A 23013-nucleotide genomic window follows, 5' to 3' on the forward strand; every position below is an offset into this window, starting at 1 on the left:
TAAATAAATTTGTTAGCCTCTAAAGTGCCACAAGTACTCCTGTTCTCTTAGAATATAAAAGTCTTCTTTCTGCAACCAGGATTGAAGTCCTGTCAGCACCCTTTTCTTGTAAGGTGAGTGATTACTCAGTTACATAAACTGGGATGAATCTTAGTCCAGTAGGCTAGCCTAGCTTTTATAGGCACATCCAATCAGTTCGAATGACTAAATAAATAGATATGGTAGATCAAGAGAAGAGTTAGCGCTGAATTAGTCAGTTGGCAAAGAATAATTCATATGATGAATTAACACAATGGGAAAGCTTCAGCCAATAGCCTGGAATGAAGACAGATGCCTACTTACAGCACTAGTGTCATGAACAATCTCTTCATTTGCTGTTTTGAGACGGGTCAGGCCAGGAGAGAAAATGTCGCTACTGTGAATCTTGTCAGGAAATTAACAGTTGTTGCTAGTGCTTTCTTTAGATGCACGTCCACCAGCAGCTGCCATGCTGGGAGAGGATGGAGTCGGGGCCTGAATGCTGGATATAAGAGAGGTAAGAGAATGGTTTGGCATCAGCATGATGTAAGGTTCAGCTGCATAGCCGTGCAAAGACCAACATCACTGTAGCCTAACGCTGTCCCCCCATCTATGCCCATGAGGCCTCGCTCCATCTGTTGGCACTTCCTGGTAGTCACTCCTCAGAAATGACCTGGAGCAGCTGGCTGGAGGATGCCTTGGCCTCCGGAAGCAGGTATGGAGAGATTCAGGTTGCCCTGGTGTGGCTCTCAGTCCCCCCACTGCCATCCAGGGTAACTTCTATAGCCCTAGACAAAGCACCCACAGATTGCTGAGAGGAGGCAATAGGTGCGACAGGGCACTTTGGAGCTAACTCAGTATGGATTTATTTTCCGAGCATCAGAGGGGGACAGGTTTCTCACAGGGACATGCAGAAACCCACCGTGCCACAAAAATACACAGTCACCTGCCCTGGAAACCTGCTGCACCCTGTCTCCAGGGAGGTATAGGCACCCACCCCTCCAATGTGCCCCCCTTCCTGCTCCGCTCCCTAGGGACACACAGGAACCTGCCTCCCCTCCCATGGACACTCAGCAACCTGCCCCTCCACCTTCCCCAGGGACAACCAGGAACCTGCCCCCCCACATGCTCCCCTCCCTAGGGATACATAGGGATGCCTAGGAACCTGCCCCCCTCCTCAGAGACACACAGGAACCTGCCCCACCCCCCACCATGGAGACCCAAGAAGAAACCAGGCCCCTAAGCCCCGCCCCCAACACACATAGAGCCTCCCCCATGCACCAGGGGGCCAGCAGAAGCGCGCGCGCCGTTACTCAAGCGGGCGCGCAACGCGCGGGAACAGGCGTTGTGGGTGGGGCCTGGCCAATCCCCGCCCCTGGACCGTTACAGCTGGGCAGCCAACTGCGGGAGTCGCGGCGGTTTGTGGTTCAGGGCCAGTCGCCCAATTTCGTCCTGCGCTGCCCTCCACGGCGAGCCTCTCACCTGCCGCCGCCATGTGAATACAGGGGGTCCGGGGATGTCTCATGCCAGCTGCTGCCGCCAGGCCGGGCCCGCAGGGAGCTCGGGGGGGTCAGGCCGCGGGGCGCTGCCCGGTGCCCCCTTCCCAGGCGGCCCTGCGGGGGGCTGCGGGCGCCGGGTGGGCGCGGGGCGCGGCGGAGGGGTGAAGGCCCCGTGACAGGCCAGGCCTGGGCGTGTCCCTGAGCCGCTGCTCAGTGCACGGGCCTGGGCTGGGCAGGGTGTGGCCGGGACAAGGGTCACGGTCTGCAGCGTGTGGGCATGAGCCGCGGTAGCCCGCGGCATTGCCCGCTCCCCCCGCTGCTGCCGGGCCGGCCGCGGGTGGGCATGGCCGGGCATGGGGACCGGGCACGCACCGCCGTGCGCCGCGGCTGGGCTCGGGAACTGGAGCCAGGGTGGATCCGGGCTGGGTCAGGTGGCCCCAAGTCACAACCACTGTACAGACAAAAAGAACAGGAGTACTTGTGGCACCTTAGAGACTAACACATTTATGTGAGCATAAGCTTTCGTGGGCTACGGCCCACTTCATCAGATGCATAGAATGGCACATATAGTGAGGCGATACATATACATACAGAGAACATGAAAAGGTGGGAGTTACCCTACCAACTCTAAGAGGCCAATTAATTAAGATGAGCTATTGTCAGCAGGAGAAAAAAAAAACTTTTGTAGGAGTAAAAATGGGCTAACTCTCACCTTTTCATATTCTCTGTATGTATGTATATGTATCTCCTCTCTATATGTTCCATTCTATGCATCCGATGAAGTGGGCTGTAGCCCACGAAAGCTTATGCTCAGATAAATTTGTTAGGCTCTAAGGGTACGTCTTCACTACCCGCCGTATCGGCGGGTAGTAATCGATTTATCTGGGATCGATATATCGCGTCTCGTTAAGATGCGATATATCGATCCCCGAACGCGCTCACCGTCGACTCCGGAACTCCACCAGAGCGAGCGGCGGTAGCGCAGTTGACGGGGGAGCTGCGGCCGTCGATCCCGCGCCGTGTGGACCCCAGGTAATTCGATCCAAGATACTTCGACTATTCGCGTAGCTGAAGTTGCGTATCTTGGATCGATCTCCCCCCCCCACCCCAGTGTAGACCAGCCCTGAGGTGCCACAATTACTCCTGTTCTTTTTGCAGATACAGACTAACACGGCTGCTACTCTGAAAACTGTACAGACAGTGTGTGGAGCGGACCTGCTGCTGCTGCGGGCATGTGGCTGGAGTCGGATTTGCACACCCGGGTGTGTCACACAGGGTCCTGCCACCACAGCCCGTCTCTGCTTCCTAACGTGGCAGCTGCTGTCATCCACTTGCTGTGTTCTCTCGTCTAACTCTAGGCAGGAAGCCTCACATGCAGCAGCATTAATTTACCTCTCTGTTTCTTAGTGATTGTTGAGTTGAAAGGGGTTTACTAAGTCACAGAAAACTCATGCTTTTTTGCTGTATGCCTCTTAAGGGTGATAGATGTGGCTTCTGTAAGGGCTGCCTTTACAGGTTAGGAAGGAGGAAAAGATGAATGGCACTAGATCTTTCCATTTTTTGTGGGCAGTGTGTTTGGGGACTTTTTCCCCTATCAAAGGACCAGTGCTGCTTTTTTAGTTTTTAAAGGTTTAGCACCAGTGAAAGGAATCTGGGAATGTATATACTCCTGTTTGTTCATAGAACTGGCAAATCGTGGGTTGTGGCTCTTCCAGACAGCTTGATGCTGTGCTGTTAAATGACTTCAGTGCTAACTAGTCAGTTCATATTAGGTTGACAAATTAAGCAGAATGTTCTTTATTTCTAGATTATAGTGTGCAGGGATGGTAAGCTCTGTGATTCTGCTTAGAGGCCAATGTTTTAAAAATGAACATAGGAACTCTTCAGAGCCACTAGCTAGTGATTCAGCGAGCCTTTTAAAATATACCAGCAAAAAAAAAAAAAAAAAAAAAGCCTTTTATTTCTTTGGCTTCACCAGTTGGGAGGCAGGGAGAGATAGTGTAGGGTTGTTTATTTCATTTTGGTTTTGTACTGCTTTATTTTACAAATTAAAGGAACCTGGTTATTTGGTGCTGTTTTTAAAAGGTGGCATATAATATGATGGAGTATTCATTCTATAAGTTAGCTACCAGAGGTTAAAAGGCCATAGAACTGGAAGGGACCTTGAGAGGTCATCTAGTCCAGTCCCCTTCACTCGTGGCAGGACTAAGTATTATCTAGACCCTTCCAGACAGGTGTTTGTCTAACCTGCTCCTAAAAATCTCCATTGATGCAGATTCCTCAGCCTCCCTAGGCAATTTATTCCCATGCTTAACCACCCTGACAGGCAGTTTTTCCTAATGTCCAACCTAAATGTCCCTTGCTGCAATTTGAGCCCATTGCTTCTTGTCCTATCAGAGGTTAAGGAGAACAGTTTTTCTCCCTCCTCCTCATAACAACCTTTTATGTACTTGAAAACTGTTATCGGGTCCCCGCTTAGGCTTCTCTTTTCCAGACTAAACAAACTGAATTTTTTCAGCCTTTCCTCATAGATCACGTTTTCTAGACCTTTAATCAATTTTGTCACTCTTCCCTGGACTCTCTCCAATTTGTCCACTTCCTTCCTGAAATGCGGCACCCAGAACTGGACACAATACTCCAGTTGAGGCCTAATCAGCGCAGAGTAGAATGGAAGAATTACTTCTCGTGTCTTGCTTACAACACTCCTGCTGAGACAGAGGTGGGTAAACTACAGGCAACCTCCAGCCCGCGGGACCATCCTGCCTGGCCCTTGAGCCCCCGGCCCCTCCCCCACAGCTTTAGCTCACCGTGCAGTCAGTACTCGGGGCGGCCGGGCTGCAAGCTCCCCATAGGAATGTGCTACTTAGGGAGCACCAGGACTGGCAGCCGTAAGTAGTACACCATAAGTACACATTCCTATGAGGAGCAATTTAATATATTACACCTAGGTAGGGAAGGCTGTGCCTCCCCAAACAGCCTGGCCCCCGCACACTAACTGCCCCCCTCATAATTCCCGACCCATCCAACCCCACTGCTCCTTATCCCCTGACTGCCCCCTCCTGTCCCCTGACTGCCCCGACTCCTATCCACATCCCTGCCCCCTGACAGGTCCCCCCGAGACTCCCACGCCTATCCAACCACCCCCTGCTCCTTGTCCCCTTACTGCCCCCCAGGACCCTCTGCCCCTTATCCAACCCCCTAGCTCCCTGCCCCCTTACCATGCCGCTCAGAGTACCAGGACTGGAAGCCATAAGTAATACACTGTAAGTATCACATTCCTACGGGGAGCAATTTAGTACACTACACCAGCCCTCCATACAGTTTCGGAACCCCAGTGTGGCCTTCAGGCCAAGAAGTTTGCCCACCCCTGTGCTAAGACAGCTCAGAATGGTGTTTGATTTTTTTGCAATAGAGTTACGCTATTGACTCATATTGAGCTTGTGGACCTCCAACTGCCAGATTTCTTTCTGTAATACTCCTTCCTAGGCAGTCATTTCCCATTTTGTATGTGCGCAACTGATTGTTCCTTCCAAAATGGAGTCCTTTGCATTTGTCCTTATTGAATTTCATCCTATTTACTTCAGATCATTTTGAATTTTAATCCTATCCTCCAAAGCACTTGCAACCCTCCCAGCTTGGTATTGTCTGCAAATTTTATAAGTGTACTCTCTATGCCATTATCTAAATCATTAATGAAGCTATTGAACAGAACCAGACCCAGAACTGATCCCCGTGGGATTCCACTCGTTCTGTCCTTCCAGCATGACTGTGAACCACTCATAACTACTCTCTGGGAATGGATTTCCAACCAGTTTTGCACTCACCTTATAGTAGCTCAATCTAGCTTGCATTTTCCTAGATTGTTTATGAAAAGGTCATATGAGACAGTATCAAAAGCTTTACTAAAGTCAAAATATACCACTGCTACCACTTCCCCCCTCCCACAAGGCTTGTTACCCTGTCAAAGAAAGCTATCAGGTTGGTGTGACATGATTTGTTTTTGACAAATCCACGATGACTGTTACTTATCACCTTATCTTCTAGCTGTTTTCAAACTGATTGCTTAATTATTTGCTCCATTATCTTTCTGGGTTCAGCAGTTAAGCTGACAGGTCTGTAATTCCCTGGGTTGTCCTTATTTCCCTTTTTATAGATTGGCACTATATTTGCCCCTTTCCAGTCATCTGGAATCTCTCTCGTCTTAATAGCTAATGGCTCAGATATCTCCTCAGTCAGCTCCTTAAGTATTCTAGGATGCGTGTCATCAGGCCCTGGTGACTTGAAGACATCAAATTTGTCCAAGTAATTTTTAACTTGTTCTTTCCCTATTTTAGCCTCTTCTGATCCTACCTCATTTTCACTGCCATTCACTATGTTAGATGTCCAATCCCCACCAACCTTCTTGGTGAAAACTGAAACAAAGAAGTCATTAAGTACCTCTGCCATTTCCCCATTTTCTGTTATTATTCTCCCCCCCCCCCAATTGAGTAACGGGCCTACCTTGTCCTTGGTCTTCCTCTTGCTTCTAATGTATCTGTAGAATGTTTTCTTGTTACCCTTTATGTCTCTAGGTAGTTTGATCTTGTTTTGTGCTTTGGCCTTTCTAATTTTGTCCCTACCTACTTGTGTTATTTATTTATATTCATCCTTTGTAATTTGACCTGGTTAAAAGATAGGAAACAAAGCGTAGTATAAATAGTCAGTTTTCAGAATGGAGAGAGGTAAATAGTGGTGTCCCCCAGGGGTAAGTTCTGGGACCAGTCTTATTCAACATATTCATAAATGATCTGGAAAAAGGGGTAAACTGTGAGGTGGCAAAATTTGCAGATGATACAAAATTACTAAAGATAGTTAAGACCCAGGCAGACTGGGAAGAGCTACAAAAGACTCTCAAAACTGGGTGACTGGGCAACAAAATGCCAGATGAAATTTCATGTTGATAAATGCAAAGTAATGCACATTGGAAAGCATAATCCCAACTATACATATAAAATCATGGGGTCTAAACTAGCTGTTACCACTCAAAGAAAGAAAACTTGGAGTCATTGTGGATGTTTTTCAGAAAACATCCACTCAATGTGCAGCAGCAGTCAAAAAAGCGAATAGAATGCTGGGAATAATTAAGAAAGGGATAGATAATAGGACAGAAAATATCATGTTGCCTCTATATAAATTCAGTGTCCTATTTAGAATTGTGTTCATAATCAATATTGAAAGGTGGTCCAGCAAGCAAATGATAAAAAGCCAAAATACAGGATATATTGTAGATCAGGGTTCTCAACCTTTATCTTTCTGAGGCCCACCCAACATGTTATAAAAACTCCATGGCCCCCATGTGCCACAGCAACTGTTTTTCTGCATATAAAAGCCAGGAACGACATTGGGGGTAGAAGCAAGGCAATTGCCCGGTTCCCTATGCCACAGTGGTCTCCCACCATGCAAAGTTGCTCTGGCTTTGGCTTCAGCACCATGCAGTGGGGCTTTGGCTTTCTGTCCTGGACCCCCCAAGTCTAATGCTGGCCATGCTTTGTGGACCCCTGAAACGTCCTTGCGGCCCCCCTCAGGGGGCCCCAGACCCCTGCTTGAGAACCACTGTTGTAGATGTCTTATGTGTACAAACTGTAGATGTACCTGTTCTTTTTCCTTCATTGGGGGAAATCAGACTCTTGAAAAGGGTACAGTAGTCTGGAAAGGTTGAGTCCCACTGCTCTACAGTGCTTCTTGCACCTTCTTCTGAAATATCTGGTACTGGCCACTGCCTCTCTATTCTGTGGTGAACTTTTAGGAAAACAAGCAGCGAATGTTGCATGCTTCCAGTGACTGACACAATCTTTTTCTGAGTTCAGTAGCTTCCAAAAAGAATTTAAATTCCCAAGTTCAACCAAGGGAAAATAGTGCACACAAGCTCATCTGCTTTTTATTTCAAAGAGGGGGGGATCCCTAACCCCATGTTCTTGGTCAATCAAGAGCAACAATACACTATGCTCTGAGCTGTAGTGCCGCTCTTCTCTCTCCCACCTGTTTCTCTGATCTCCAGTGGCATTGCAGCCATTCGTTAGTGGTAAGTTTGGAACCACTGTCTGAATTCTATGGCTAAAGCTTGCTGCTCAAGCTTCACTCCTCCACTGCAAAAGAAATCTAACTTTCTTTCTTCTGTTGCATATTAGCTCCTTGGGAATGTTCCATCTTTCTTTGTTATGACCATTGGTGTTTCCATTTATAGTCACTGGTTTGTATACCCTTTGTTTGCAAATTACCAAGCATACTTCTAGGTGGTATATAAATGTAATTAACGGTATGATATCGTAGTGTAACTGTCTCTACACTGCAGGTCAACAAGTGGCCCTGGAAGCTCAAGTAGTGCCTCTGGCAGTAACCGTCACCTTGAGCAGACACAACACCACGTAGATGAGGTATGGCTCTTGTATAGAGCAGCTTTACCATTCCTTTGACCTTGGGAAACCTGACAGAGGGAAGACACATGGAAGTGCTGTGTGGGCAAAGTGTAAGTTTGTCTGCTTCAGTGTACGAACCAAAAGCTAGAATGTCTTCATCGTTTGTCCCTCTTGTGATCTGAACTATCATCTTGAGACTCGTTGCAGGAAACCTGTCATACTTCCCAGGTGTTGACCTGATCTTGCAAAGATGACTATCTTGTGAGCCAAGGTGTTAACTGCATGACTCCAGTTGGTTTCTGACAGAGAATGAGCTTTGCTATGTGGAAATCCACAATTGCCAGGGGTTTCTAGTTCTATATCAAAACTATGGCAAACTTCCTGCATGAGCCAAAAGCCATCCTTGGCTGAGAGCCTCATTTCTTTCTGGCTGGATAGGGTAGCACATCACTTCCTTTTCAGAAGTCACTAGAGCAGGGTCCAGCTGCAAGGATGGGGGAGCTGGTGATGCCAGCCTCATGCCCGCCCCACTGTGCCAACCACCTCTCCCCCCCCCCCAGGTTCCAGTCACATCCTGACCCCCAAGCGCTTCCTGGATGATCTCCAAGCCCTCGATCATGAGGCCCCCACGGAGGCCTAGAAGCAGCCCCCTCCCCCCAGAGACTCTGTCCCCCACAGCTTGCTGCCCCCAGCTCCACCTGCTCTTCTCAACAAGGCACCTTCCCCCCTACTCCTGGCAGCAGTGTCAGTTTTGGGGGGAGGAACGGGAGAGGGGATGGGACCCCCAGGCTGCTTGGCTGTTAGGACAGGGGACAGGCCAGGCTCCCTCCCTCTGGCACAGCGTCTAGGGTTGTCGCCCTCTGTGCCCCGTGGCCACCGTGGCCCCGATGGGATAGGGGAAGAGTCAGACAGCCACACACTCTGGACAGAGGCACCTGTGTGGGACCCGGGGTGGGACGTGCCTCCCCACACTTGGGACAGACAAAGCTAAACATCTCATGGCTCCCCCTGGCGGTGCGTGGGGGGAATGCAGCTCCCGAGCTATGGCCACAGAGTCAAGGGAGGCAATGTGGCCTAGTGGGTAAAGCACTGAACTGGGATGCAGCAGACTGGCGGTCTATGTCTGGCTCTGCCACTGGGTGACCTTGGGCAAATCCCTTCCCTGCCCCCTGCCTCAGTTTCCCCATGTGTACAGTGGGGATGATGACACTGACCTCCTTTAGGAAGTGTTTTGCTGGACAGTGCTATGTAAGATGAATAATAATATTCTGGGCTGGCCGGGGGGAGTGGGGTGGGGGGGGTCTCTCCTCTCTGGGGCACGGGTTCGAATCTGTCCCAGGGGAGCAGTGTCTGACAGTGGGTGGTGGCTGTGGAGCGGGGCTCAGTCTAGTTCCTGTTGGGCCAGCACCCGCATTGCCTGCCGGCTGTGGGACTGGCACGCTGGGGCTACAGAGCCTGAGCTCCGCTCTGCCCCTAGATGGGTCCCTTCAGGGCAGGGCCATTGGCGTGGGGGATGGGGGTGTGACGCAATCCGTGGGCTCTGGGGCAGTCGAGCTGGCCCTTTCCCCAGCGCTGGACTCCCCTCCGCACGGCCCAAAGCTCCCCAGGCCTGAACCCCAGCCCCACGGAGCCCGGCTCGGGGAGGGTTCCTGCAGCCTCACTGCCTCTCCGGTACAGCCAGTGGCCTTGGCACCCTGGGGCAAGGCAAGTCCCTTTCCAGCCCCCACCCCTGGTGCAGGGGGCACAGGCCAGCCCAGGGCTCTGAGGAAGAGGAAAATGGGGCACGCCCTCCGCCCCTCTGGTTTAAACATCTCTCTGCCCCATGCCCCCCGCTCCATGGCCCCATGCACAGCTTTCCTCTTTCTGCATGTTTCCCTCCTGCTCTTTAGGTTCTAACCCCCTGGGGTACCCAAGTGCCAAGGAAACCCGATCCTGGCTGGGGAGCCATGGTTGGCATTTGGGCCCCAGGCTTCTGCATGGCCCTGGCTGACGAGCCTCCTGAGAAGGCAGCGCTGCCCCGCATGGGCCCTGGGGCCTCGGCAGGAGCTGCCACAGAGTGTCAGTGGCAAAGCTGCCAGTGGAGGCTTCTCCAGTGCCCTGCAGAGTGGGGGAACTGGGCTGAACTGGAGCCAGCGTCAAGGCCGTGGGAGGTACCAGCCAGGTAAGGGGCTGGGTTCCCCACTGTTGGGCCCTATGGAGGTGCTGGCTGAGGGTCCCTGTGCCCATGGCGTTGGAGGGATCGCAGGGACGAGGCCCTGGGGGCTGCTGGGAGCTCAGGGAGGGGTCTGTGTTCAGCTCCCGTCTCCCCACACACGGTTCTGATCCAGAATGGCCTGGGTGCGAGACCTTCCCCTGTCTGGTGCCGAATGGCCAGTGTTTGCTGGGGTGCTACGGACCCAGCGCTGCTCCCTGCCCCTGGGGGAGGTTCATCACCGGGGCTGTGCTGCCAGCCCCAGAGACTGAGGGCCTGGGCCCCACAGCAGATCACTCTGCACCCCACCCCTTGCCCTGCCCGAGAAGGTGGTGGGGGGGGCACTCTTGGCCAGTCCGCTGCCAGATAATGCCCGTCACAGCGCGGACCTATCCCCCAAGGGACGGGGCTGAGACCCCCAAACTCATGTCACCCACAGGCCTGCTGGACGCTGGCAGCGGGGCAATCCCTTCCCTGCCAGGGACTGCGGGGAGAGGCTCTTAGGGGCAGAGACGGGACCAGCGGGGCATCCCTGGCACAGCGGGGGAGCAGGTCCGTAGGCCTGGCCTGGAGAATCCGTTATCCACCGCTCATTACCGGCTGCCCAGTCGAGGCACCGAAAAGAAACTGTGTGATTGTAGGTGACCTATCGAGCGGCACGTAGTGCGACTCAGAGCGACATGGCTGGCACGAAGGGCTCGGTGAATGGGGAGGGTTGGCTGGGGACGGGGCACTGGCTGAGTCACTGGGCTCCCATGGCCAGAGGAATCTCGGCCCGGCCTTGCACCACCCAAGGGCCCCAATCTCTGGTGAGGCCTTGCCCACCTCCCCGGCAAGGGGCCCAGCAGTCCTGGTCACTCCCAGGACTAGAGTCACTTGTATTCCAGTCACTGAGTTCATCCCTGGGGTTGAGATGTAGCCACCTCTGGGGTGGGGTGCAGGGGCTATTTATACAGGGCTCCTTTGCCCAGCACTGAAATGCAGCCACTTCTGGGGTGGGACGGAGCAGCTGTTTAACAGCCACACAGCACAGTAGATTAGGACGAGTGAAGAATCCCACATCTAGTTGCACTGCGCTGCACAGAGTGTGGGGAGCTAGGCCTGGCCCAGACACCAGGCTGCGCCGCACATGGGCTCCTTAGTGACAACCGCTCAGGAGCTTAGATTTACAACCCCCGAAATAGCACAAATTGAGCACTATGCTGGGGCCGGCACAGACTAGAAGGGGCGAGCGCCCCCTACTGGGTCCTCCCACCCCACTCACTGCAGCCCCTAGCACCACACTGGGGCCAGCAATGGCTGTGAGGGGAGAGCACCTCCTGCTGAGCCCCCAGCACAGCCTGTGGAACTGGGCTTTCTCTGAACACCCTGTCATAACTATAAAGGGAAGGGTAACAGCCCTCCTGTGTACAATACTATAAAATCCCTCCTGGCCAGAGACTCCAAAATCCTTTCACCTGTAAAGGGTTAAGAAGCTCAGGTAACCTGGCTGACACCTGACCCAAAGGATCAATAAGGGGACAAGATACTTTCAAATCTTGGTGGGGGGAAGGTTTTTGTTTGTGCTCTTTGTTTTTGGTGGTTGTTCGCTCTTGGGACTGAGAGGGACCAGACATCAATCCATGCTCTCCAAATCTTTCTGAACAAGTCTCTCATATTTCAAACTTGTAAGTAAACAGCCAGGCAAGGCGTGTTAGTTTTATCTTTGTTTTCTCAACTTGTAAATGTACCTTTTACTAGGGTATTTACCTCTGTTTCTGGAACTTTGAACCTAAGGCTAGAGGGGGTTCCTCTGGGCTCTTTAAGTTTGATTACCCTGTAAAGTTATTTTCCATCCTGATTTTACAGAGATGATTTTTACCTTTTTCTTTCATTAAAGGCCTTCTTTTTAAGAACCTGATTGATTTTTCCTTGTTTTTAGATCCAAGGGGGTTGGATCTTGATCCACCAGGAGTTGGTGGGAGAAAGGAGGGGGGATGGTTAATTTCTCCTTGTTTTAAGATCCAAGGGGTTTGGATCTGTATTCACCAGGGAATTGGTGAAGAGTCTCTCAAGGCTACCCAGGGAAGGGAATTAGCACATTGGGAGTGGTGGCAGCGGACCAGATCTAAGCTGGTAGTTAAGCTTAGAAGTTTTCATGCAGGTCCCTACATCTGTACCCTAAAGTTCAGAGTGGGGAAGGAGCCTTGACACCCCCCCCCCTCCAAATCCTGAGCCAGCCTGGCCCCCATAAGCTCCATCCATGCATAGTAAGGGGACTGGCACATGGAATTGCAAGCCCAATAGCAAGGATTTCTGATGACTCTGTAAACTCAGGGGTGGGGTGGAGAATTGCTAATATAGTTCCTATTTTTTTCCCCTTAATTTTCCCTAAATTTCATATAATTTCAAACTGTGGGTCATGACCTTTGAACGGGGTCGCCATGGCTGGCTTAGACTTACAGGGGCCCGGAGCTGAAGCCCGAGCCCCATTACCCAGGGCCAAAGCCAAAACCCTGGGCAGCAGGACTCAGGTTGCAGGCCCCCTGCCTGGGGCTGAAGCCCTTGAGCTTCAGCTTTGGCCCCCTTGCCTGGAGCGGTGGGGCTCGGACTTTGGCCTCCCCACCCAGGGCAGTGGGGTTTGGGCAAGCTCAGGCTTTGGTCCCTCCTCCTGCGGTTATGAAGTAATTTTTGTTGTCAGAAGGGGGTCGCGGTGCAATGAAGTTTGAGAACCCCTGTAAAATATAATCAATGGGCTCTTGGGCTGGATCCTCAATGGGTGTCAAACAGCTCAGCCTCACGGGCTGTTCTCCAAGTTCTTTAAACAAAGCTACAATGGGCCTGATCCTGTGAAGTAATGAGCATTCCTGGGCAGTACTAGGAGTCAGTGCAAGTTGAAAGCATTCAGCATCTCCCAGAGGTGCTCAGCACTTTGCATGTTCAGGCTGCGCCTCTTCAGAAGGATTGGGTATTATTTTCAATTAGAACCAGAGCAGTCATCTCCATACAGTAAGCACGCTGAGCCAGGACACGGGTTTGCAAAAATGACAAAACATTTTTTTCAATACAAATTAATCGCAGCGGGCTCCTCTGAGAGGGCTATCTTTGATCCTTCAATCTTATCATTTTCAATACTTTTACTTCTTTAAAAGCCTCAGAGCAGATTTGCTCAAAGTTTCTCACAGCATGGACCCCAACTAATAGAGACCGTGTCTTGTGGATCATCTCCTGTCCTGTTTACAATTGTGTGGGCTATTTCCCCTCTCATCTATAATCATGTGGCACATTTTCCTCCCAGTGACATCTCTGTGGAAATTACAGCAATCGTTTACATAGAAAAGTAATGTTTTCAAATCACTTCATGTGGTTTTAGCTACTTCTATTATGATTTAGCATCTGGAAACGCGAAGTGTTAGCATCATATGACCAGCCAGTTCTCCATAGATCACAATGTGTGCTTCACGACTACATTTTGAGAACTAGTGCCTTAGGATTTTAAAAGCTAACATGGAAACAAAGCAGTAGCTCATAATTAATCAGCTTAAGGAAGGGTCTCTTGAGTACATGGGTTTAAAAACAGATAAAAGAGAACTGCTTGAATAGGTTTTATTTTTGTATTATTTTTATTTCCAAAAAAAGTGATTAATAATTTAGGCAATAATGACCTTCAGAGCAGCCATTTCCAGGCATTTAATGACCCGCTAGGAGAACGGAGGGCCGAAGGCAAATCCAGCCAGTTATTAAATGCCAGGAAATGCCCATCCCAGACATCATAATTGCCAATACAAATCATGTAAAATTATTAACTGAAAAAATGTAAGGTAATTACTGTCTTATCCCGTTTTTTCTCTGTTTTCTGTAACAGTCTTTTCCTAGCTATTAAAGATTGGCACAGCAATCACTGAGAAAACAGGACTGTAACTTGAATGTTGTATTCTAGTTCATATTTTTAGTCTACTCTGCTGTTTTCAGTTACTATTCTTTATTGTGTATTATGCTTAATAGCATCAAGGCTCTGTTATGCCCTCTGGTGATATATTATTGAATTGCATTTGATATATTTGGTTAACACAATGAAACCTAATTGCAATAAATGTTTAATGTATTCTCTTACTGAAATTTATACCTATCTTTTTAAAATCAGGTTTCTATTAGAATAATGTTTTTCTAAATGTCATTTCATTTTTTCTTTGTATTACTTTATATAATTAGTAATCATTTCAAGTTTCCTCTCCAATGTCAGACCAAGTAGCAGTGCATTTTATTAGTTTAAAAATAATTATTTATGGCAGTGTTCAGCTGTGATTTTTACTATATGTGTTTAATGCCTTTTACCGAGCAACTTCATGTATATTTCAAATGCAGCTCTACCTTTAAGAGACTCCACAAAAATGGCCCAAGGGAGTTCTGTGTTTATTTTCTGTAATTACAGATCAAACTAGTTTATGTTATAGATAAAAACATTTTTCCTGTCAGCCCTGCCAAATCAACCTAACATCTGAAAGTCATATTTTATGTCAAGTTCTTTCATACTCATACATCTTTAGTAGTAATAAAGCATGTCAAAGTATATTGTCCATTTCACCTGTGATACCCTGTTGAAAGTTAATATTGTCCTACCTTCATCTTATGTTCACCCAGTAAAAGTGTTCTAATGATGCAATGCTTGTAGTTTTATATAAGGATTTACATTGAATAAGAATGCCCAGTTTAACTATTTTTCTAAATCACACCTTTAGTTAAAAAGGTGCCACCTTGTGTTTAGAGTAGGTCTCTCTTATGAATCTTATTCTGGACAAAACGGTTGGGTTTTGGGTTGTTTCCCCCCTCCCAGTTTATCAGACTCTGTGTTTATGAAGGCCTCTGCAGCTTGCTCTGATGGTCCGTATTTGAGTGCCCAACAGTGCAGCTGTGTCTCTTTTTTGAGTTTTAAATATGTTGTTTTTCCTCCCTCCTCCTTTACTTTTAATGTGAATTTAATAAATGTTAAAGAATTACCTGTTTTGTGTACAAATTAAACTAAGTCCATGGCAATGGAATCCCAAATTCAAGTTGCTGTTAATGTTGCCACATGTGAAATGTAGCAAATAGCCAACCCCTCTCCCTAGCCTGAGCCACAACTTCAAAAACACTATTTTTAGAAGGCTAGCATGAGCTCTACCAGCCTGAGTAGTAGTAGTAGTAAGGGAACACCTGTGAGAGGTAGCAGAGCCCTGACCAAATCCCTTCTTCTCACCAGGTGGAGGGGAGACTTCCACATAGTGGGTGAAATACCCTAACCACTGGGTAAAGGTTGTAAGGGAGGTCCTTCTTGCATACTCCTTGCCAGATGTTTTGTGCGAAATTGCATGTACTGGGCCCAATCGAGTAGGTGTGCTTAGAGGCAGTCTACCAGATGGGGCGCCTTGCATACAACTCGGATGTTTGAATGCCTATCTTACAATGTTTTGCAAATTGCTTTGGGGCTTAGGCAGGAAATAGTCACCTAGACTGTACCTGGGGAACTTTTACTGTAAAAACCTATGGTTAGGTGGCAGCCATGCGGGAGCTCTGTAGATCACAATTGAGCCTATAAACAGGAATTAGGCACCTAAGTACCTTTGTGGATCCCACACTCAGTTACACTTTCTCTGGTTCTTCTTAGCTATGTATTAAACCTGATTCCTTCCCATAACTTTTATTAAAGTAATGCTGATCACTATTGCTATAATTCTTAGTACATGGAATGCTATTTGTTTGTAAGGAAGGGAATACTAAAGTAAGGCCAACAAATAGTTTCAGTGTGGCGCCCAAATTGGAAATCTGTACACTTGAAATTATTTTTTTTTATTAGGTTAGATCAAATTAAAGGTAAGTAAGGCAATGGGGGTAGAAAAGAAATGTATGACAGGGCCACTAGCCTTCATTATTTTCAGGCCTCCCAACATCACTCATTTGATAACAGCCTTAGATCCCCCAGAACTTTGGTTTAATTTTCTCTTCTAGTACTAACTGATTTTAAGTAATTAAGGGAATTTCCATCCTCCAAGGGCATCATCAGGACATGAACAATTGAGCTTTCTCTCTCCCTCAGTCAAACTTTCACTGCAGTCTATGGCACAGCTGTAAAGATGAAGCCCCAGGTTCCAGACTCCTGTAGATTCAGGGCTTGGCTACACTTGCAAGTTACAGCGCATTAAATCAGCCCCAAGCACCCTAACTCCTGAGGTGTCCACACTGGCAAGGCACTTAGAGCGCCTGGACTCTGCAGCTGGAGCACTCCTAGTAATCCACCTCCACGAGAAGCATAAAGCTTGCTGTGCCCCAGCTGAAACGCTCGGGTGTCAGTGTGGACGACATGTTGCATTACTGCGCTGTGATTGGCCTCCGGAAGTGTCCCACAATCCCCTGAAGTCAAGTGGCCACTCTGGTCATTGTTTTGAACTCGGCTGCAGGCATGCGGATATCCCCTTTCAAAGCTCCATTTCTGACAGCCGGCATGCTTATCTGGTCCTGGACAAAGTAAACCATTGCTGTGGAATGCTGCTGCTGTGAGTGTGTGTGTGAGAGAGAGGCGGGGGGGAGGGCAGTGGAGTCTGCTGCTGTCTGAACTTACATGATAGCATGTTGACACTCTTTCTGCCCCCCAAAACACACTGTCTCTCCCCGCACATACACACAACACACTCCCTGTCACACTCCACCCCCCATTTGAAAAGCACGCTGCAGCCACTTGCACACTAGGATAGCTACCACAATGCACTGCTCTTTGTGGTGTTGCAAGAGCTGCTAATGTGGCCACACCAGTGCACTTGCAGCTGACAGTGTAAATACACGGCAGCGTTTTCCCTGCTGTGGTTTCCAAAGGCTGGTTTAACTCCCAGCGCTCTACATCTGCAAGTGTAGCCATGCCCTAACTTTTAACAATGCTCAGTGGATTTACAGCACGCCATCAGTGGGCCAGACCCCACGGGTGGGGCCTACTACTCTTACAATACCTTTTTATTTACAATCTTGAAAATAAGAAAAATCTTGTGAATCTCCAGGCACATCTACACTACACTACAAGTGCTACAATGGCATAAGTGCAGTGCTGCTGCTGTGGAAACCACGGCAGCAGAAGAGGTTTTTCTACTGCTGTAGTAAATCCACCCCCTTGAGAGGCGGTAGCTAGGTTGACAAAAGAATTCTGCTGCAGTGATCCCTCCACCTAGCTGTGGCTACAGTGGGGATTAGGCCGAACTAACTATGTCACACAGGGTGTGACATTTGTCCCAAGCCGGAGCTATGCAGTTAAGAACATAAGACTGGCCATCCCGGGTCATGGTCCAGCTAGCCCCGTAGCCCGGACAGTGGCCAGTGCTGGCAGCAAAGGGCAGGGAGACCAGGCGGCGGGGAGGCGCTGGCAGCCCCTCCAGCCCTTGCTCTCCAGGCCCCGCAGCGCTGCTAGCTCGGGGACAGGGGGCTGTGGCAGCTGCGCCGCAGGGCAGCCTTGGGTCACGGTGATCGCTGGGCGCAGCGCGCCCCGGCACCACAACGGGCCCACGGAGGAGGCTGTTGGCGACGCTGCAAGCTCCGGGGCCCGCCTGACGTATCTCCGCGGGGGCTGCCCGCGCCATTTGTCCCCGGCGGGCCGGGGAGAGACGCAGGGCGGGGCACGCGGGGTGGACTGGGCGGGAGCCGGGGTGCGGGGGGGGGGGGGGGCACCACAGGGCGCAGAGTCACGAGCGCGGATCCGCTTGGCCCTGCTCCCGCACGTGGCCAGGGACCGCAGGTCGGGGCAGCGAGCAGAGTGCGCGGGGTCTGCCTCACGCTCCCCCCACTGGAGACTTCGTGGCGCGCGCACGGGAGTCAGGCGGCTGCGGATCGGGGTCGCTCCCCTGGGGTCCCTGTGGGCCGTGCAAGTGAGCAGGGCATCACCGGGCCCCGCCCATTATCTGAAAGTCCCGCCCCCACATGGCCCCTGATGACAAAGCTTCCGCTCGCTCTGCCCAACTTGGGATGCTGCCCTGCGCAGTGTCTAACCTCCATCACCTACAGCCGGAACATGCGCCATATCCGTACTACTGGAGCGGGGAAGACACACACAAGATGGCTGCCCTGCTCAACCCTTAGTTCCGGCGTGAAACGTCACTTCCCCTCCAGGAGGGCTCTAAACTTGAGAGGGCTCACGTGTGACGTCATCAGAGAGCGCCAGAGTGAGTCACGTGCGCGCTCCATACCAGGCGGACGGCTTAGCGAACAGTTGTGGAGGCACCATGGGAACTAGCGTGGAGGTGCCGCATTCGGCGGCCCGGCCGCTGCCCTGCCCTACCCTCCCCCCCCCCCCTTCAGCTCCCCCGAGATCCACCTCGACTCCACGCCACGCGCGTTCTCGCCCTTCTGCTACGGGCCCCATGTGGCTGAGCCCTCCTTCGGCGAGCGACTCCGCAGCAACCCCCTCGCAGCCCCAGCGGGGCATAGACCTAAACGTGGAGCAATTTCACTCGTCTCCCCATCAGGTTTCGTGCTGATTTTGCACTGTCAGTGTTGGTCAGAAATATTAAAACAACTTGTCTTTCCTCTCCCTGTGTAGCCTCAGCGATGTGCCAGTGGCTTATGATAACATCAGAGTAGTGGGTGAATTAGGTGATATTTATGATGACCAAGGATTCATCCATTTTAACATTGAAGCAGATTTTGTCATTTTCACTCCCAAGAAAGGAAAAAAGCTTGTGGTATGTAAAAATACTTCAGTTTTACTGTATTTTCCAGTAAATTAAGCTTATTTTAGCTACTAAGTAGATTGAATAATTGCATTTAAATAGTTACTGTTACAGTTAGTAGACAAATACTGAAATACCTTTTCTCTGTTCTTGACTCTGTTTTTCCTGCTAACTTATCAACTGTAGGTATAATGTTGTTGTAGCAGTGGCAGTCCCACAGTATTAGAGAAACAAGGTGAGTGAGGCAATATCTTTATTGAACCAACTTCTGCTGGTGAGAGACTAGCTTTCAAGCTACATAGCTATTCAGGGGGGAAAGGTGTTTAGTGTCACGGCTAAATGCAAGATTAAACAGTTAGCATAAGTATTTGTGATAGGCATCTGTAGGGCCCATGGATCTTGAAATGTGTGTTGTGCGGACCCCATCCTGAAATTAATCTTTCCTGAACCTCCGCTTCTGGCCTTCGACTGCGCCATGCTCATCATGAGAAGCAAGGCCCCCACAGACCAGGACAAACCAACTCAAAGCTGCACCAAACACTGTCAGAAGAACAGATGCAAAACCAGCAGACTTGGGGTGGGGAGGGATAGCTCAGTGGTTTGAGCATTGGCCTGCTAAACCCAGGTTGTGAGTTCAATCCTTGAGGGGGCCATTTAGGGATCTGGGGCAAAAATCTGTCTGGGGATTGGTCCTGCTTTGAGCAGGCAGTTGGACTAGATGACCTCCTGAGGTCCCTTCCAACCCTGATATTCTATGATATTCAGACTTATCTCCACTGCTACAGTGATCAACAACACACCTTTAAAGACCCATGGTCCTACTTGTGCCTATCATAACGTGCCATGTACCTCACCCAGTGCACTAAATGCCCACTAACAACTGTGTGGTGAAACCAGACAATCACTATGCTCTTGAATGATCTCATACAGGAAAATAAGACAAAAACACCACATCACCTGCGGGTGAACACTTTTCACAAAGCAATCCCTCTATATCTGACCCATCAGTCCTCATCTGCAAAGGAAATCTGCATAACACTTTCAACAGACAAACCTAGGGCTTAAATTCATAACTTTGCTAGACACTAAAAATCATGCTCTTAATAAAGACACTGGATTTATGGTTTATTACAGCTGTCTGTAACCCGCTAACCCCCTTTTTTGTCCTATGTCTGCAGGGGTCTTAGCAGGCCACTTTGCCTTGAAAGGTCCCTTAGGATGCTACTTATGCTACACTATCTGTTCAATCTTGTATTTAGCTGTGACACTGGTAGTGACTTTCGTAGACTTGAAGAAGAGCTCCGGGCAGGTATACACTTAAAATGCTGCACTGATGCAGGTGCACCACTGTAGCGCTTAAGTGAAGACGCTCCTAAGCCAATGTGGGAGTTTCTTCTGTTGTTCTTAATCCACCTCCGCGAGAGGCTGTAGCTATGTCGATGGGAGAAGCTCTTCCATCAACATTGTGCCGCCTACACTGGGAGTTAGGTCGGTGTAACTACATCACTCGTGTGTAGATTTTCACACCCCTGAGTGACTTAGTTATATCGATATAAGTCTGTAGTGTAGATCTGGGCTCTGTGTAGCTCAAAAGCATCTCTCTCTCACACCAACAGAAGTTGGTCCAATAAAAGATATTACTTCACCCACCTTCTCTCTCAACTGTAGGGGTGTTTTTCCTCCCAAAGGAGGGCTGGTAACCTGGTACCGGTACAGGCTTATCCCTAAAGTAATACATAGTCTTATCCATTAATCATAGGCACAAGTATTTGTGGTTATGAAGTGCTCTCTATTGTGATTCTGTTCTGTTTGCAGAAAAGAACGAAATACAGAATTTTTGCTCCTGAGCATTTCAAAATAAAGAGTAGGCATATGGATCTCCTAAGAGCTTTAACACAAACATACCTCTGTGTGAATGCTTGCAAGCTTCAGAATTCAAAAAAGTAGGTCAGAATATTGGCCTACTCACATTGACACATTGCATTTTTTAGACACAGTAGTTTAAGATATTAACATTCTGTTCCAGGTTTGGCAGTTTTTGATTAAAGTCTACTCCATGAGTCTTAATGGTAAAATTATCTTACAGAGCCTAGGAAAAATTCTGCTCTCAGTCTCTCCATTGATACATACAGTGGCCTATCTAGAGCAGCAATTCTCAACCTATTTACCATTGAGAGCTACATATGCAGCTCTCTGTGTTACATGAGACCCATCCACACAATATATTGACTACCTGTACATCTTATTAAAAAAAAAAAGTTTAGTATTTGTTATATTACAGCAATACAATTCAAATCGATATAGTATCTTTCATTTCAACACTGGCAAATGTCTACCAAGAGCATTTTAAACTAGCAAAATAAGTCAAAACATTAACTGTTAAAATGAATTAATTTACTGGAAGGGTAGCGGCAATCTCCCGTCGACATCATAAAACCAGCTCAATGAGCAGTGGTCTCCCGCCAACATAGCACTGTCCACACCAGTGCTTCTGTCGGTGAAACTTAAGTCACTCGGGGGGTGTTTTTTCACATCCCTGAGCCACACAAATTTTGCTGACATAAGTTCTAGTGTAGATGTGGCCTAATTCTATATTTTTAATTTGAAAGACTTAGCAACAATTTTTAAAATGTGGCTTCTATTTGTACAAGTGCTAAAGCCACTTGCCATGCAGTTGATGGTGTGGATTTGCATGTGTAAACTTTCTTATGTACAAGAATCTAAAGACAAATTTACAGTGTGTGCAGGAGTGAAAGTCTCTTACAAGTTGTGGCCCTTAAATGTAGTATAGTCTTTCTTACATGGTTTTCTTTTCTTCTTCCAGGGTGTGATCAATAAAGTGGCCCCAAGTCATATTGGCTGTCTGATACATGGGTGTTTCAATGCTTCCATCCCTAAACCTGATCGAATGTCAGCTATAGAGTGGCAAGACCTTGGGTTAAAAATAGGAGATAAACTGGAATTAGAAGTGGTGCATTTAGATTCCGATGCTGCTGGAGTATTCTTCATTCGGGGGAGACTGAATAAAGACAGGTACAGTGCTATATTAAAGGATTTTTTTCAAACTGAGCTGATTTAGTGGATTTATTTAAAAACATAATACTTAAAATCAGTGTCTTGCCTTAACTCTGACTTTCCCCCCTGTATAGTATGAATATTATATTTTAAGTCAGATTTTAAAAATCTGCTAATAAATTCCATACAGAACTAATGCTAATTCTTTAACAGAATAGAGACTAACCAAATACTGGAAATTGGATATGTATTAACAGGTCATAAGTTCTTTTCTTACTAAAAGACCCTAATCTTTTTTTCCTACTTGAATTGCTGTGGGTTTAGCACAACTCCCAGTCTTCAGTTATGTGCTCCATATAATTATTGCATTTCAGCAAAGCTTAACATCATGATGTATTAAATACCTATAGAGATCTCATTCTGTACACTCTTGCTTATTTTGTATGTTTCTTCACAGTATGCAATCCAAATATCCTGAATCAGTAACTGAAGATACAAACAGTATAGATGAAATACCAAAGAAAAAACACAAGAAAAGAGACAGAAGGAATTGTGAGTTAGAAAATGACACCGAGCTTACAGACAATGCAGATACTACTGTGGTGGAAGATGCAGAAGAGCAGAATGCTGATACAGTAAATGGATTTTATGATAAAAAGCCAAAGAAGAAGAAAAAACATAAGCAAGAAAAGCAGAAACCTGTATTTTATGGGAGTGACTGTAGTGGTTACCCGAGTGACCATAAAAAGGTTAAGAGAAAGAAAAGAGAACATTGTGATGTAGATGAAGAGAGTGAATTATCTCGATTGTCACAAGAACCTAAAGCCAAAAAGAGAAAGGAATGACAAATGGACTGAAGAGTCCAAAAATCCCTTGCTTGAATGTAAGATTGTCATCTTCTTTCAGAAGTACTTGATAAATTTCCAATAAAATCATGTTTTCAATTTGTGTATTTCAGCTTTCATTTATATTACAGTAGCACTTAGAAGTCCCAACCAAGATCAAGGCCCCCTTATGCGAGGCAATGTGTATATACTCATACTATATACTTAAGAGCAGGTTAGACAAACACCTGTCGGGGATGGTCTAGAAGATAATACTTAGTCCTGCCATGAGTGCAGGGAACTGGACTAGATGATCTCTTGAGGTCCCTTCCTATGATTCTATACATCTTTCAGGATAGGAGATGCCTCTTACTCTCCAGAGATAAAACAAAGGATGGTAAAGAGGCA

At 48.2% G+C, this 23013-nt stretch overlaps 1 protein-coding gene across 1 annotated transcript; it reads left to right on the forward strand.

Moving 5' to 3' along the window:
• The first annotated feature begins 686 nt into the window (after positions 1-686).
• On the forward strand, positions 687-22714 carry LOC135892014 (DNA-directed RNA polymerase I subunit RPA43-like). Its single transcript, XM_065419687.1, has 5 exons — positions 687-733; positions 17503-17652; positions 18637-18778; positions 21591-21799; positions 22239-22714. The coding sequence occupies exons 1-5, from the start codon at positions 687-689 to the stop codon at positions 22624-22626; spliced, it is 936 nt and encodes a 311-aa protein (XP_065275759.1). The 3' UTR covers positions 22627-22714.
• Positions 22715-23013: the final 299 nt, after the last annotated feature.

Source organism: Emys orbicularis, chromosome 19 (genome assembly GCF_028017835.1).
Source record: "Emys orbicularis isolate rEmyOrb1 chromosome 19, rEmyOrb1.hap1, whole genome shotgun sequence".
Taxonomy (NCBI): domain Eukaryota; kingdom Metazoa; phylum Chordata; order Testudines; family Emydidae; genus Emys; species Emys orbicularis.

Excerpts from the sequence above, each read along its gene's own strand:
- LOC135892014 (XM_065419687.1), top strand. The coding sequence starts at position 687 with ATGACCTGGAGCAGCTGGCTGGAGGATGCCTTGGCCTCCGGAAGCAG. Across the intron at positions 17,653-18,636 it reads AGCTCCGGGGCCCGCCTGAC|CCTCAGCGATGTGCCAGTGG; the intron begins GTATCTCCGCGG and ends CTCCCTGTGTAG. Across the intron at positions 18,779-21,590 it reads AGAAAGGAAAAAAGCTTGTG|GGTGTGATCAATAAAGTGGC; the intron begins GTATGTAAAAAT and ends TTCTTCTTCCAG.